The sequence below is a fragment of the Lithohypha guttulata genome (assembly GCF_036872675.1).
Source record: "Lithohypha guttulata strain CCFEE 5908 chromosome Unknown scaffold_6, whole genome shotgun sequence".
Taxonomy (NCBI): Eukaryota; Fungi; Ascomycota; class Eurotiomycetes; order Chaetothyriales; family Trichomeriaceae; genus Lithohypha; species Lithohypha guttulata.
The window spans coordinates 320955-334614 of NW_027042755.1; the positions used below are offsets into that span (position 1 = coordinate 320955).

General features: G+C 48.7%; 3 protein-coding genes across 3 annotated transcripts; 2 read left to right on the forward strand and 1 right to left on the reverse strand.

Annotated features, from left to right (window-relative positions):
- Nucleotides 1–20: 20 nt before the first annotated feature.
- On the forward strand, nucleotides 21–1544 carry LTR64_007548 (uncharacterized protein; the record flags this gene model as incomplete). Its single annotated transcript, XM_064901866.1, has 2 exons — nucleotides 21–1059; nucleotides 1225–1544. 2 exons carry the CDS (start codon nucleotides 21–23, stop codon nucleotides 1542–1544), a joined length of 1359 nt encoding a protein of 452 aa, XP_064751545.1.
- Nucleotides 1545–2216: 672 nt separating this feature from the next.
- LTR64_007549 (uncharacterized protein) lies at nucleotides 2217–2507 on the forward strand (the record flags this gene model as incomplete). The annotated part of the gene is made up of 1 exon (XM_064901867.1): nucleotides 2217–2507. One exon carries the CDS (start codon nucleotides 2217–2219, stop codon nucleotides 2505–2507), a length of 291 nt encoding a protein of 96 aa, XP_064751546.1.
- A 27-nt stretch (nucleotides 2508–2534) lies between these two features.
- LTR64_007550 (uncharacterized protein) lies at nucleotides 2535–3887 on the reverse strand (the record flags this gene model as incomplete). The annotated part of the gene is made up of 2 exons (XM_064901868.1): nucleotides 2535–3419; nucleotides 3492–3887. The coding sequence occupies 2 exons, from the start codon at nucleotides 3885–3887 to the stop codon at nucleotides 2535–2537; spliced, it is 1281 nt and encodes a 426-aa protein (XP_064751547.1).
- Between the last annotated feature and the right edge of the window lie 9773 nt (nucleotides 3888–13660).

The following is a 13660-nucleotide window of genomic DNA, read 5'->3' on the forward strand; positions in this document are numbered from 1 at the left end:
CTTCTCTGCTGTTCCATCTGATGGATTCGCCAGCGATCAACCAGATCTTTCGGCAGCTGTTCGCACCCGCTCGAGGCTGCTTGAGACGCCATGCGCAGGCCGCTCAGAACGGCTTTCAGCAGAATCTTAGTCATACGCGACGAGAGTATGCGACGCGGAGGAGAACCGACTATATGGGAGATGGTCAAAGTAATTGGCAACAACGATTAGACCATTTCCCTCGTGATGTCTCAAAGCAGATACGAGAGTATCCTCGCCTGACAGCCAAAGAGCTCGCACGCCGCAGTCAAAGACCGACGAGAGTCAAGATGTTCACCCGAGACTTCATCGACGACAGCCTATACAATCCTAATTATGGATATTTTCCTAGAAATGCCACCATCTTCAATCTAGCAGAACCATTTGATTTCAACAGCATAGAAGATGGAGCCAAGTTTCAGAAGTTGGTGGACCAAAGCTATATCGAGTTCGAGGACGATCTTGACGCGATACAACAAGATGATCTACGGCAGTTGTGGCACACCCCAACCGAGCTATTCAGACCATACTACGGAGAAGCTATAGCAAGATGGCTGGTCGCCAACTACAAGGCTAGTCTATATCCATACCATGATCTGGTCATCTATGAGATAGGTGCTGGAAACGGGACTTTGATGTGTAATATTCTGGATCACATCCGAGAAACAGATATGGACGTCTATCATCGTACAAAGTTTCGCATCATTGAGATAAGTCAATCTTTAGCAGAGATGCAGAACACAAGTCTTCGACATTCGCGCTACTTTACCGATCATCTCGAGCATATTCAGATCATTAACAAGTCAATCTTTGATTGGGACACGCACGTACCGGAACCTTCCTTTTTCCTGGCTCTGGAAGTCATTGACAATTTTGCGCATGACACTCTTCGCTACGACCCATACACAGAACAACCACTCCAAGGCAGTGTTTTGATCGATGAGGAAGGTCGCTTTTACGAATATTACGAGCCCAATCTCGATGACCTTGTCTCACGCTTTCTTCGTCTTCGTCGGGCCGCCTCCCGTCACCAGCCACCACGTACGCCAATATCGAGGCCTTTCTATCCGCCCTGGCTTCGCAAAGTACGCCACAGTCTTCCTTTCGCACCGAACTTGACAGTACCAGAGTACCTCCCTACACGTCTTCTTCAATTCTTTGACATTCTCACAACACACTTTCCTCACCACAGACTTTTAATATCAGACTTCACAAAGCTAGCAACTCCAATACCTGGTCTGAATGCGCCTATCGCACAGACGAGATACAAACGGGAAAACGTCATGGTCACAACACCATACATACACCAAGGATATTTCGACATCTTCTTCCCTACTGATTTTGAGCTCATGGAGGATATCTACCGAGCTGTGACAGGTAAATTGACGCGAGTATGTAGTCATGCCGACTTTCTAGGCAGTTGGGCCGATATCGAAAGCACAAGACTGAAAAGTGGTGAAAACGTCCTCCTTGGTGGGGATATGGGAGGCTGGTATGCAAATGTTGGGGTTATGATAACTGCTTGAGTGGTACGTGGAAGCACAAATGCACATCAGCTGCTCGTACATACGTAGGGAACAATGAGAAATTAAGATCTATCATCCGACCACATTGTTGGACAGTTGCGACTCACTCATCACATATACACGCCATTTTGCTCGTTGCACTTACCAACCTACACAGCACTCGCCAGTCACACCTACAATGCTTTCTCAAGCTCTTCGTACTCAAGCCGAACTACACTGAATCGGTCATTGCACACGCTGTTTGCGATTGTGTAGTCATATCAGACGACGACCTTACGAACCTAATGCATCGTTCAGAGCACGAAGAAGTATCACTGCAAACATCTTTATCTGGTCAGCAGTCTTGTTCAGTAAGATTCCGTTCTCATCACCACGAACCAGCCATAGACACTACCCTGAGGCGAGTTGAAGCGGAAATGTCCTTTAGGCTTATGTGCGGCGAAAGCAACCCGGAAGGTAGGCATCACCTTGCGTTCCAACGCATTCGATCGTACCGGACGAGTGTCTGTGCAGCTACCCCTGCACGCAAGACTGGTGTCAGGACACCTCCATACTGGGACCCCAACAGCGACCACGTCAAGGCGTTTCTTGATATTTTCTGCTCCGGTAAGCAAAGATTCAAACAGTCTCCCTCTCCCTCTCCCTCTCCCTCTCCCTCTCGTACCGACCGCGATGCTAGGCAAAGACGCTTCACGTGTTCGCCATAACGGCTATTGTCTACATCCATTTTACCTCAGCCTGGAACCAATCGACGTCAACAGATCCCAGCGATGGGCTTGCTACAGTGCACATGTCTCAGATCAAGAGGTGGTAGTCTACAAGCAGACGCCAAAATGTCGCTTGGATCTGACCTGGCAGGACAGAGAGGAGGATTGTGCCAAAGCAAAGGCAACCCCAACGAAAATTCTAGACAACAAAGACGACGAGTGGAAAGAGAATACTGCTCTGGAAGATGCAAACTGATGATTATCTAGATTTCAAAGTTCCAGTTCATTCCAATGCTTGACCTTTAGTCTGTGTCTCCTGTGGGTCTTCACCGGCAGCGACTTCCTCAATCGCTTCCTTCAAGATCTGACATCCATATGCCATATCTTCTTTCGAAATGTTCAGTGCAGGAATAAATCGTAGTGTATCGTAGATCGATGTTGTCAATATCAACATTCCCTTTTCCTTGCACTTTGCTTGGACTTTTGAGCCAATGCTGCCCTTTGGTGAAGGCTTGAACTCAACAGCCAGCATCAAGCCCAGTCCTCGCACATCGTGAATCATCGAACCCACTTTGGGGTCTTTTCTGAGATCCTCGAGCATGCCTCGCAGCTCTTTGCTTCTCGCATTCACGTTCTCGAGAATCTTCTCCTCCTTGAAGGCGTCTGCGACCGCGACACCTGCGGCACAAGCAACAGCGTTTCCGCCGTATGTTCCACCCATGGTGCCTGGAGGTTGCTTGTCCATCAGCTCCTTTCGAGAGACGATGCCGGACAGCGGCATGCCGTTCGCGATACCTTTCGCCATGATGAGTATGTCCGGGCGGACGCCATAGTGCTCAACAGCGAACATTTTTCCTGTCCGGCCGAATCCAGATTGTACTTCGTCGCAAATAAGCAAGATGTTGTTCTTGTCACATATCTCTCTAACCCGGTCAAAGTATCCTTTGGGAGCGGGGACATAACCGCCTTCACCGAGTACAGGTTCAATGACAATAGCGGCTGTGTCTGATGGGGCTGTCTCCCTTTTCAAGAGCAATTCCAGCTGAGTCACTGGATCCATGCAACAATTCTCATAATTGAACTTGCCACCAGCATGCTGGGCGATTGAGCACTGTGCACAATAGGGGAAGGGCACGGAGAAGATTCCTGGCACCAAAGGTCCGAAATTCTGCGAGTACACGGTTTTTGAACGAGTCATTGACATCGTCATGAAGGTACGGCCATGGTACGATCCGCTTACTACGATGATATTCTGCTTCTTGGTTGCGTGTCTTGCAAGCTTCACAGCTGCTTCCACCGCCTCGCTTCCACTGTTCCAAAAGAAGAACGTGTCGAGACTCGGGTGCGGCATCATGGGCAACAATCTCTCAATGAGTTCCAGGTAAGGCTTCTGGAAGGCAATGTTGACTTGGCCGTGGACCAGAGTACCGACCTGGGATTGAATCGCTTTCGTGACTTTTGGATGGCAATGGCCCAGATTTGCGACACCAATGCCAACTGTGAAATCCAGATATCGCTTTCCCCCTACCATCGAAACATAGCTTCCGCTCCCTGACTCAATGACTTCGGTCGTGAGTCTGCCAATGCCTTTGGCAACATGTTGGACTCCAAACTGGCTCAATCGAGCGGCCGCCATAGTAGCTGTTGTGCCTCAGGCTTGAAGCCAGGAGCCTCCAAGTTCCTACTACGTATATGTGTTATTGAGTGTAGTCAGGCTTGGAACATGTACCGAAGAAAACCGTTAAAGACTTGGCGAGCTTAAGCTTACACGTTTTGTATAGACAAGCTCAGCTTCGGACATCCGCGACTAGTGTTTCGTGTTGCAGGAGAAATATTTATTGAAGTGCAGCCAAAAGTGACCAATGAGCTGTCTTATTTAGTCAGCCGTTTAGAATTTAGTGTAATTCTGCGGAGACGTCCTTTGGCCTTTATCACAATGACGATGCCGGACTAGACCGGCTAGTTTTATGTTCTGCAAGGGGCCCATCACGTTCCACGTGTTTGTTCCAGGCCAATGCTTCAGGTTGACCTTACCACGAGTAACAGACACCTGAAATCCATCAGCAGGTGCGACGCTGCGCAACTTCTGGACCAAGCTTGCTTGTATCGACATAGTGGAGGATGTAACAGAGACTAGCAAGTGCAACAAATACATCCGCGGAGATGCAGCAAATAATCATCAAGGATTTACAGATGGCATGGGTATAAAATTGAAGCTTATGTGAATACCTTGGAAATGCGAAAAGCGCTGTACATTGAGTCAACAACTGCTAAGTCATTTTGACCAGGATACCACTAGGCAGTGTAATTCCGCTATACACAATCCAGCACAACACTGAAATGTTTATTGGGTATGACTCGATGCTGGCTGTTCCCAACAAGTGCAGGGGTCGCCAGGTACGCAGTGTTTCATACCAGACGTATCCTGGGCGAAACGACAACTTTTTGAGTTCATGAGAGACGCAAGAGCGTTGCTCAATAATTCTATACCAGCATGATTCACCTGCGTGATGCTGAAGGATAAGTTTGCATGCTCTCCTATGCAGGCACGGAACAACGCCATGCAAGCACGGAACGTTGTGGGCAGCTTTCCGTGATCGCCTGCCTGAACATCGTTTTGTGAGCTTGTCCCTGCCAGTACAACGCATCTGTTTAGCCTATATGGCCTTGTTTGCATTGCGCAATATGCTCCTGACTGACCGCTATACCCTCAACTGGAGTAACTCTGCAGGATCCAGAGGCGTCTGAAGTCTCAAGCAAAAGGTTGAGACTTCTTGCTGCAGTCTGGGATTCAGGGAGAAGCAGAATCTTGCAGTAGCACACAGAGGTCAGAATAAGCAACAACCATGCTGGCGAACGCCTGCAAGCTAAGTGTCCAGACGTATTTTTCGACCACCAGCATGCTTGCTCGTCGAAGCACCGACGTATACCTCTTGTCTGTTTTCTTTCAAACTCAGTACCCGCTTGGTATAGGTTTCTGCTCTACTCAATGATGTTGTCCTCCAAGGTAGGTTTGCCACCAGGTGGAAATGTTTCAAACAGTGTTCCACTTTCAAATCATTGTTTCTGGCAGGCATCCTGACGAGCAGCTGCTATGGAGCATGGCGGAGAAGTTCTTCAGCTTCAGCAAGGTGGATCAAGGGATATGCTGGTGCAAACGTGCTATTTGCCTATTGAACCTTAATGTCGACCCGAACAACAATCAGAAAGGTGCATGGGTCGTTGCATGAGGCATAATCTTGGTATTTGTGAAAATACTTTCTCCATACCCCGGTCTAGGCAATGGACGCAGCTGCTTGTCAACGGGATGGCGTATCACACTTGGCAGGAAGCAGGGATGAGATGACCGGAAGGTGTCAGCTTTTCACCGACGGTCGAGGATGTTGTTTCGAGGAACGTTTTTTTTGCCAACGTGAACAACCAAGAATAGCCGAGCGCAACATCAACTGCTAGCGCTGAGTTGAAGCTTCAGTGCTTTTCTCTTTCCTGCAATGTAGACCCCGGTCGTACAGCCTTATGCTTGTCAAAGCCAGGTAGAAGCTGCTTGGAAACGGCAGACTGATTGTGCAGTTCTTTTTGAACAGGGATCGGAATGTACCGAGGCTTACCTTGTGACTCGCATATTGTATCGTCATCAGTGACACACCAACACAGACACCAAAGGGCGCTGCAAAAAGTTATTGGTAGACTTCACGGAGGCAGTAACTTCTCGTAAACAGGTTCTCAACGGCTAACCTGACGTAATCTATTCGAGGATGAATGAATGCCTTAGACCCCTGGGCGAATAAGCCTGAGGAATCATGCCTCGACTGAGATACGTTCAACCAATAAGAAACTGCTTGCGAAAGAGCTTTGTGCCTCAGGCAGCACTAATGAATCGTTGCAGTCACCGGCGAGGCTGCGCTAGTCACGTGGTGTCAGTCAAAAGTTGTCTGTATGAGTTATGTGCTTGCCAACTGGCAGTCGGTGGGTATGCAACTCTCAATTAACACCACATGCTAGTACACGAGCAGTAAGTGCTAATGTCTCTACGTCGACTTCGGAGCAGGACGTAAGAGGATTTTACCGAGATGCTAATAAGCCGACCTGTGACTGCAAGACGCTGTCGAACGGCGACCTCGCATATCTAGCTCGTCGCCCAGAAAAACACGAAGAGGCCTCGCTAGAATTGTCTTCATCGCAGCAGATGCGAATGCTCGCTAGTAGACTGTGCTCGCGTCATTCGCTCGAGACGATGTGGTGGCAAGAAACAAGTATAGGGAAACTACTTCATCGAACTTTGATATGGTCAAGGTACTGTAGAGCAGATGATGATCACGGTTTCACCTTCCCTATATCCGGAGTTTCTATACTAGACAGCCTATAGGCATCGCTCGCGTCCGTGGCCACAGAAGTGAACTAGACATCATACTGGCATGAATGACGAGCGGGCAGTTACAGTTCTCCTTGCGAGTTTCTTTTCTGAAGAGCGGCCTCGAGAAAGTCATATTGGGAGCATTGACTTTGTATTTGAGGTAGTACGCGTTGCAAGTGGTTCATGACAAGGTTCGTTGTTCTGAACCCTTTTCACACGCCTGTTGGGACAACGTATATCGTTATGTGAAACCGAGAAAGGGAAGGAGGAAGAGAGAGAGGTTTTTTGTCTCTAAGAACAACCAGTACACTGAGATCCAGATGATTAACTCTGCAACAACTAGAGGCTGAAGCAGACTAACACGGGACGATAACAAGAAGTGGTTAGGGAACAATTAGAACAAAAGCTACGCAACTACTCGTACAGGCTGATGACTATGAACCAGGCTGATCGGGATTGGTGCGCAGCAAAGAGATGATCGCTGGTAAGATGAGCTGTTTGTGTTAAGTTCGTGCAACACGAGGTACAATAAATTCCTGACGGTCTTCAGTACTTGTGGTGGCCTTCGATGGTTATTCACAAATATTGAGTAAGGTACAACCGCATGATTTCTCCATAGCTTTCGCGGCCAGCACTTTATCTCAGCACTAATAACCTTACGAAGAAGATACGAGTACGTGCCGCTTCGATGTAAGCGTCATCGAGCGATACAATGATAAGAGACGTGCAGAGTCTGGCCGTTGGCTCGGAACTCTCGTATCGACGGTGAAGAGAGAGAAAAGGGTGACTCGAATCTAGGAATGGAAGACTTCGCCTGGCCCGTGGAAGACAGGTGCGTACTTTGAGGACCATAGTCGCGCCGAGATGAGTAAATGCGCCCAACACCGAGGTCTCATCCAGATGTCAGACTGGCAGCGACCTTTTCATCCTCTGAGCCATGTGCATGCGCTCTCTCGGTGGGTTTTGCTTATCACCTGTTCTCACGAGGACGCATGCATCCTGGGGATGATTGCAACTCAAAGCCGTCTACGAAGGTACCGTCAGTACGTGAAACGCCACAGAAAGTATAGAGGAACCCACGTAAGCTTCGAAGGATTCGTTGGCGATCTGATCGCCAGCACAATTTGTACCCTGTACGCAGCATAATGAAAAAAGGCCAAAGCTATACTCTCTGAGGAAATCGTACAAGAATCCCAGGAATCAAACAGAGTTTACGTTAGCAAGATTAAAGCTCGTTCAGAGCTCCTCCCCAGCTAGACTGCCTTCTCTTAGTGCACAAGTTCGATCGTTTTTTCTTGATTATGCTCGGCGCGCGCTGACGAGCTCGGACAAGATCGCCACATACGAGCGTCGATCAAATCTCGTGGTCGTTATCGATCTATACACATGGCGTCCACGAAGTCCAGGGAGCTGATCTTGACCTAGATGCGGTGTAGATGTGCAGTGATCGTCGTCATATGGCAAGCATGCCCTGCATGTGTAGAATGGAATTTTGCAACGGGCCAGATCAGCAGGACAAAGAGTCGTATACAAAATGAAGATAACGAATTGTGGGTTCCCATTTGTTGAACAGCTGAAGGGAAGCTCTAGGATAAATTTTCCGACGCTTGCTGTTGGGTGTTGCGCAGCTGACGTGCCGACTTTGAACGGGATTGGAAAGGCGCAACAACCAACGGCTTTGTCGTTTGTCACTGTCGTACTCAATGAGTCATGAGCACTCCGTTTCTCGTTCCGATACGGACGAGATGGCTTGAGCGGTCAAGTGAATGATCGCTGAAAGTGGAAGTCTGAACTCTATCTCTTGCTGCACGGCGCCTGGAAAGGAAACCAGATGAGGAAAATCTCCGTGACCGATGACACGATTATGCACTAGCTTCAAGACGAATTGTCAGCCAGCTAAGTCTTGCCCTCGCTTGAGATGTGCGTACGTAGTGGGTATAATCCAGCCGAATGTGACAGTTGAGATCGGCAGAAAAAACCGAGATGTCGCCCTCTCGACAATCGAGAGGAAAAACCTGTCAATAAGCAAACTATTCCTAGCCTGGTGACGAAAAAACGGCTCGATAGACTATTCGAAGATCCATAATGTAGATCGATGCACTACAGCTGCATCCACAGTGGGTGGGGAGCATAACAGCTCCTTGGCAATACCACTGAACTCGGTCGGCAGGGACCTGCCGAAATACCGAACCAGCTTTTGCGATGAGTGTTGCCTGGTTGCGGCTAGCAAGGAAAATGTGGGGGAGAGGTTTCTGCTGCCAATGGATTAAAACAGCGGTTTCAGGAACTGATACGACGAAGCTGTTGCACTTTGCAAGAGCTCAACAGCTACCTTGTCTTCTATCAGTAGCCAGTGTCTGACCTAGCTTTCTACCCCTGGTGAAAGATATACGCCAGTCTCTTGCCAAGAGGTACCTACAAGATAGTCGAAACGTCGTCGTTGATGTGTATACTGTATGCAGCAGCGCGCACAATAGAGTTTTGTGGCAGCAGGAGTAAACTTCTTCAACCACAAATTGAGCATCGTGTCTCTCCAGCATGTTACTGTATGCAGGTGTGGCGTGCCAGCATAACGTCCTCTCACTGTGATTTCTGGTTAGTGTGTGTCCGGAGTCGACCTGAAAGAGGCAATGTTTTCGATTTGTATGAGCAGATAAGAGTTTGTGTCAAGCCACAAGCGAGAAAAACAGTTGATCGATCAGAAGCATGAGCTGGGTTCCGGACAAACCATGCAAGTGCAGAGGTCGTGAAGATTTGGACGAGCACGGAGCGGCTGACTGCCCGTCAGCCAACAGATTCACCAAAAGCTTGAGAACTCGTGTTTGCCCATTCAACAAGTTCTTCATGTGCTTTTTTCCCCACCTATTTTGTTCGTGTGCTCTCCGGATATTAGAGCTTGATTGTCGAGTGCTTCGCCCCACGTATACGCATGAAGGAATGCTTACTGCTCTGTATGCTACAAAGTCAACTGTCAAATAAGTTGTGCTCTACAGCCCTAGCCTTGATGGTGCCGCTGGTACTTGGGTATATTTGGCTCGTATATTGTGGGACTCGGATAGCTCAAGGGGCAAAGCATCACCAAAAGCGGCTGGACCAAATCAAAATGTCATGGTTAGGCGCATCTGAGTTTCTCTTGAAGTCATGGATTATCCTTGCATTGCTTTCTGATCGAACAGCCTGCCCGCGTTTGTGACCCACTAACTCAAAAAGGTACTCCTGGCGCTGGGAATCGACGAAAGCAGTTTAGTGCGATCGTATAAACGTTACAACATTGTGCCGTCTCATTTCTTGGCCACGGCATTCGAGCTGAGATGAAGCAAGCGACACACAAGGCCAGATCAGCGACCGCTGGGCACGAGGCGTATCGATCAGAGGGTTTATTGAGGTGGCGAAATCTTCATGGTAAGCCTGAATCAGGTACTATACAATTCATTGAGTGAAGGGCCTTCACTGAATAGATATTATCTTATTTCGTTAAAACCTTCAAGTATTCGACAGGAGCGCCCCGGGTATCTTGTAGAACAACCGAACGCCGTAAATGCCTGAGAGCATCAATGCAGCCTTGAAAGCAATGCATGCTCAATATTCTGTAGTCGTATCGTCTCACCATCTTCTCTTCCCATCGTCCGAGTATCAAGAATCGAGCTTATTGTACTAAACTCGAAACGTGCATCCGGCTATCTCTGATGCATCCGCCTGGCGAAGGCGGAACATCCTTGCATTTAGTGAAACCAGCTGAGCTCGTGTGGTGCGTGCTCGAATAGGAATGCGAAAGTCCGGTGTTGCTGTATGGAGCTAATGTTGTGACATCTGTTTCCAATGACGATAACGCTATTTGACCTCGTAGTCCTTGGTAGTCATGAATACCACTCCCTTCGTGATTCCAAGATGGTGGAACGCTCAGGCGTGGTGAGGCTACTGTTTTGGGTGATATTGAGTATGTGGATTGTGCATCTGACATCAAGGATGGGGCTTGTTTGCTCGAAATACTGTAAGCAAACTCACTAACAGCAGGCGATATGCAAGGCTTGCCGAAAGTAACCGCATAGCGGGCATCGGTCTGCGTGCTCGCTATCGGCGGCAGACGCAATGGAGGTAGACGTGATGAGGATACCTCGCTGTAGTGTGGAGGAAAATACGAGTTGTGGTTGTCGTGAGTCGACTGTGCTGAGGTATAACTTTTGCTGGAATGCCCTAGAAACAGATCCGATCTGATCGGACTGTGTCTTCCAGAGGTCTGTGGCAGGAAAGACGGAGGCTGCAATGTCCTGTGTTCCTGTGATAGCCATAGTGGGTCTTGACGTTCTGATAATTGTGCATGAACCGGGCTGTTCGCCTCTGCTTGAAAATCGTAGGCGTGCCTGTGAGGCTTGTAGGCTGCTGCTGAGTGAAGACGATTGCCGCTGTTCTTGACGCTGTTGTGATTGTGGGCAGGAGACCGTTTTCTCCTGTTCATACTGCCATTCCACCAGTTCTTCACAGCATTGTCGCTGCGGTTACCAAGCCGTCTAGCAATCTCAGCCCATCGCTTGCCCATCTCGTTGACCATCTGCTCAATCATCTCCCCTTCTTGAGCTGTAATCGGTTCATGATTGAGACTAGGTTTCAGGTTCTGATGGTAGCGTTCACGGCATTGCTTGGGTGACCGATGTTGAAGTTGTTGAGATATCCTCACCCAATTATTCGGCCCTGGTGTTTGTACAAGTGCAATTAATGCATTGTCTTCCTCTGGCAGCCATGGCCCACGTCGAGCCAGGCGAGTCATTCTGGATTGTCGGGAATTTCCAGAAGTACGCAGGTCTGCACTGGGATGAGAGTCGCGACTATGCAATGCGTGGTAAAACCAAATGTCGCAAAAGCCGATGGTTGAGTTGAACGTCGAGTATAACTGTACTTGGCCAGATCCGACAAGCGGATTTGGAATCCGTAGTGCTTTTCGAGATGGAGGGTGAGTGAGCGTGTCGATGACGATATGATTCCTGGTTCAACGTCCTATTTGCTGTGAACAGCCGCCGCAACAGGTCTTGTGAAAGATCTAATCTCAGGCAAGGTCGCGTGTTCAACAGAAAACAAAAGTCAAGATTAAAGACTAGAAAGTCGGTACATCAATGGTAGCCAGCAATTAAGGAGGGTCGTCAAAAGGTCACTGGTGTGTCAACCAATAGTAGGTGGACAAGTAGAGATTTTCCTGCTACCGGATTCCGTGCAGTACTTCCTAGACATGAGGAGGTGATCGGCTGAACAAAGATGCGTTGGAGGACAAGTATGTCAAGCAGACGACGGTCGAGAAAGGTCTTGCTCCATAGTCGTTAAGGAGAGCAGCGGGACGAGCATACACATACCTGAGCGTGGTCGAAGTCTACCTCAGTTGATGGTATTGATTGGACCCATCGCGGTGGATGCGAGAAGCAGCTTGTCAAAGCAAAGACCAGGTTGACCCTTCCCAAGCAAAGCGAACCAGTGAGCGCGAAGGTTGAGCTAGAAAACATGCAGGCAACGCTGTCAGTCGTCGAGAGTGAGGGTGCAGGCCGATGCTAACGGTGCGTGGCGCCGCCATAGAGTTCGCTGCAAATCCGCGAACCGCAGGAGCATTGAGTTGGCGATAAACGGCATCTAATTGCAGTGGAGCGATGAGTCGTGCAGCTTTAAGATTCATGGCTCGATCTTACCGACAGGCATTAATCCCTGCAAGGTCTGGTTGCCTCTTCTCTCGGACTGCCAAGCCCTGTGCTTGACAAATCAACCACAGTGAATGCTGTAGATCCTGGTTGAATTATGTCCGTCATGATTTTGCTAGTTCTGGGGTATATACAATCCCTTACAGTCGCTACACATATGCCACACGAGCCCTTGTTCCTCCTTCCATCTGCTAGTAAATTTGGCAATCGCTTGAATTTGCTTCATTACGTCGATATGCCGGAGACGTCGTCAGCCGACAATGTGGAGCAGACAAGCCGTTGTGCTGGTAACTTTCAGCTTTTGGTGGATCAAGCAATGTCTTGACATCAAAAACTTCGCTTGTCAGTAAAATCTTGCAGATCAACTGCCAAGGTTAACGTATCAGGAACCAAATTCGGCCCTGGGGTTAGGGACTGTGTCAACAAGCGGGATTGACTTGGATTGTTCAACTACACGGAACAAAGCAGTTTACCTTAGGGTTTGTTTCTCAGAATATTCGTGGTCGTAACTGCCATAACCGTCCCAATCCGAACTTGCATCTGCATGATCTCGGTAGCACCTGGATACCAGGCGTAAATGCAGCGTCGAGGGTGATAAAACACTTCCTGCTGAGAGAAGTATGGTACAGTCGGCTCTGCCTACAGTCGTCAGACCTCATTGGCTCAAATATGTGTTTCACGTCAAACGTGCCTTCCAGAGGCTTGTTCCGTGGTGGGACTCGAGGTTGAACCAGTTATTCTGCCTGAGAAACAGGTGGGGACCGTTAATGCATCTCCAAACAGGGAGATCGTGGCGGCTCGACTTGCCACACTCTCCGCTGCAGCTAGACTTGTTGGGTAACGAGCTAAGGCCTCGAAGAGTCCAATGCGGTAGGCATCACCTTGTGATGACTGCTGATAAGCTCGTGGGCGTTCTGCTTGATCCGTTGCTCGGCTTGCATTCGCAACGTCTTGCTTCTTGCTAATAACGCTGGTTACCCTATACTTTTTTCGACTGAAAGCATCCGAAATTGGCGTCTCTAGATCCTGATGAGGTCAAACACCAATCTGAGTGATGGCTTCTGCAGCACTAGTAAGCGTTGAGAAGAAACCCGATAAGGATATTATCTCATGCAGAGGAAAAACAAGACTTCTTAGTTCAGACAAGCTCCTGACTGGGCTAGAGGACTGACCTTGTACTCCGTCGGTGTAGCTTTTTGCTTACCGAATGCGCGAATACTGTAATTGCCAAAATTCCCAAATTTGTTCTTGTCTCCGGAAAGAGCGTTGAAAGATGCAGCCACGGGTGGCTTCTGGCACAACAGAACCTTAATAGACAATGAACAAACGAGTTCCCGTACCACACAAGTCACCTATGTGGACTAGTACAACGTTCAA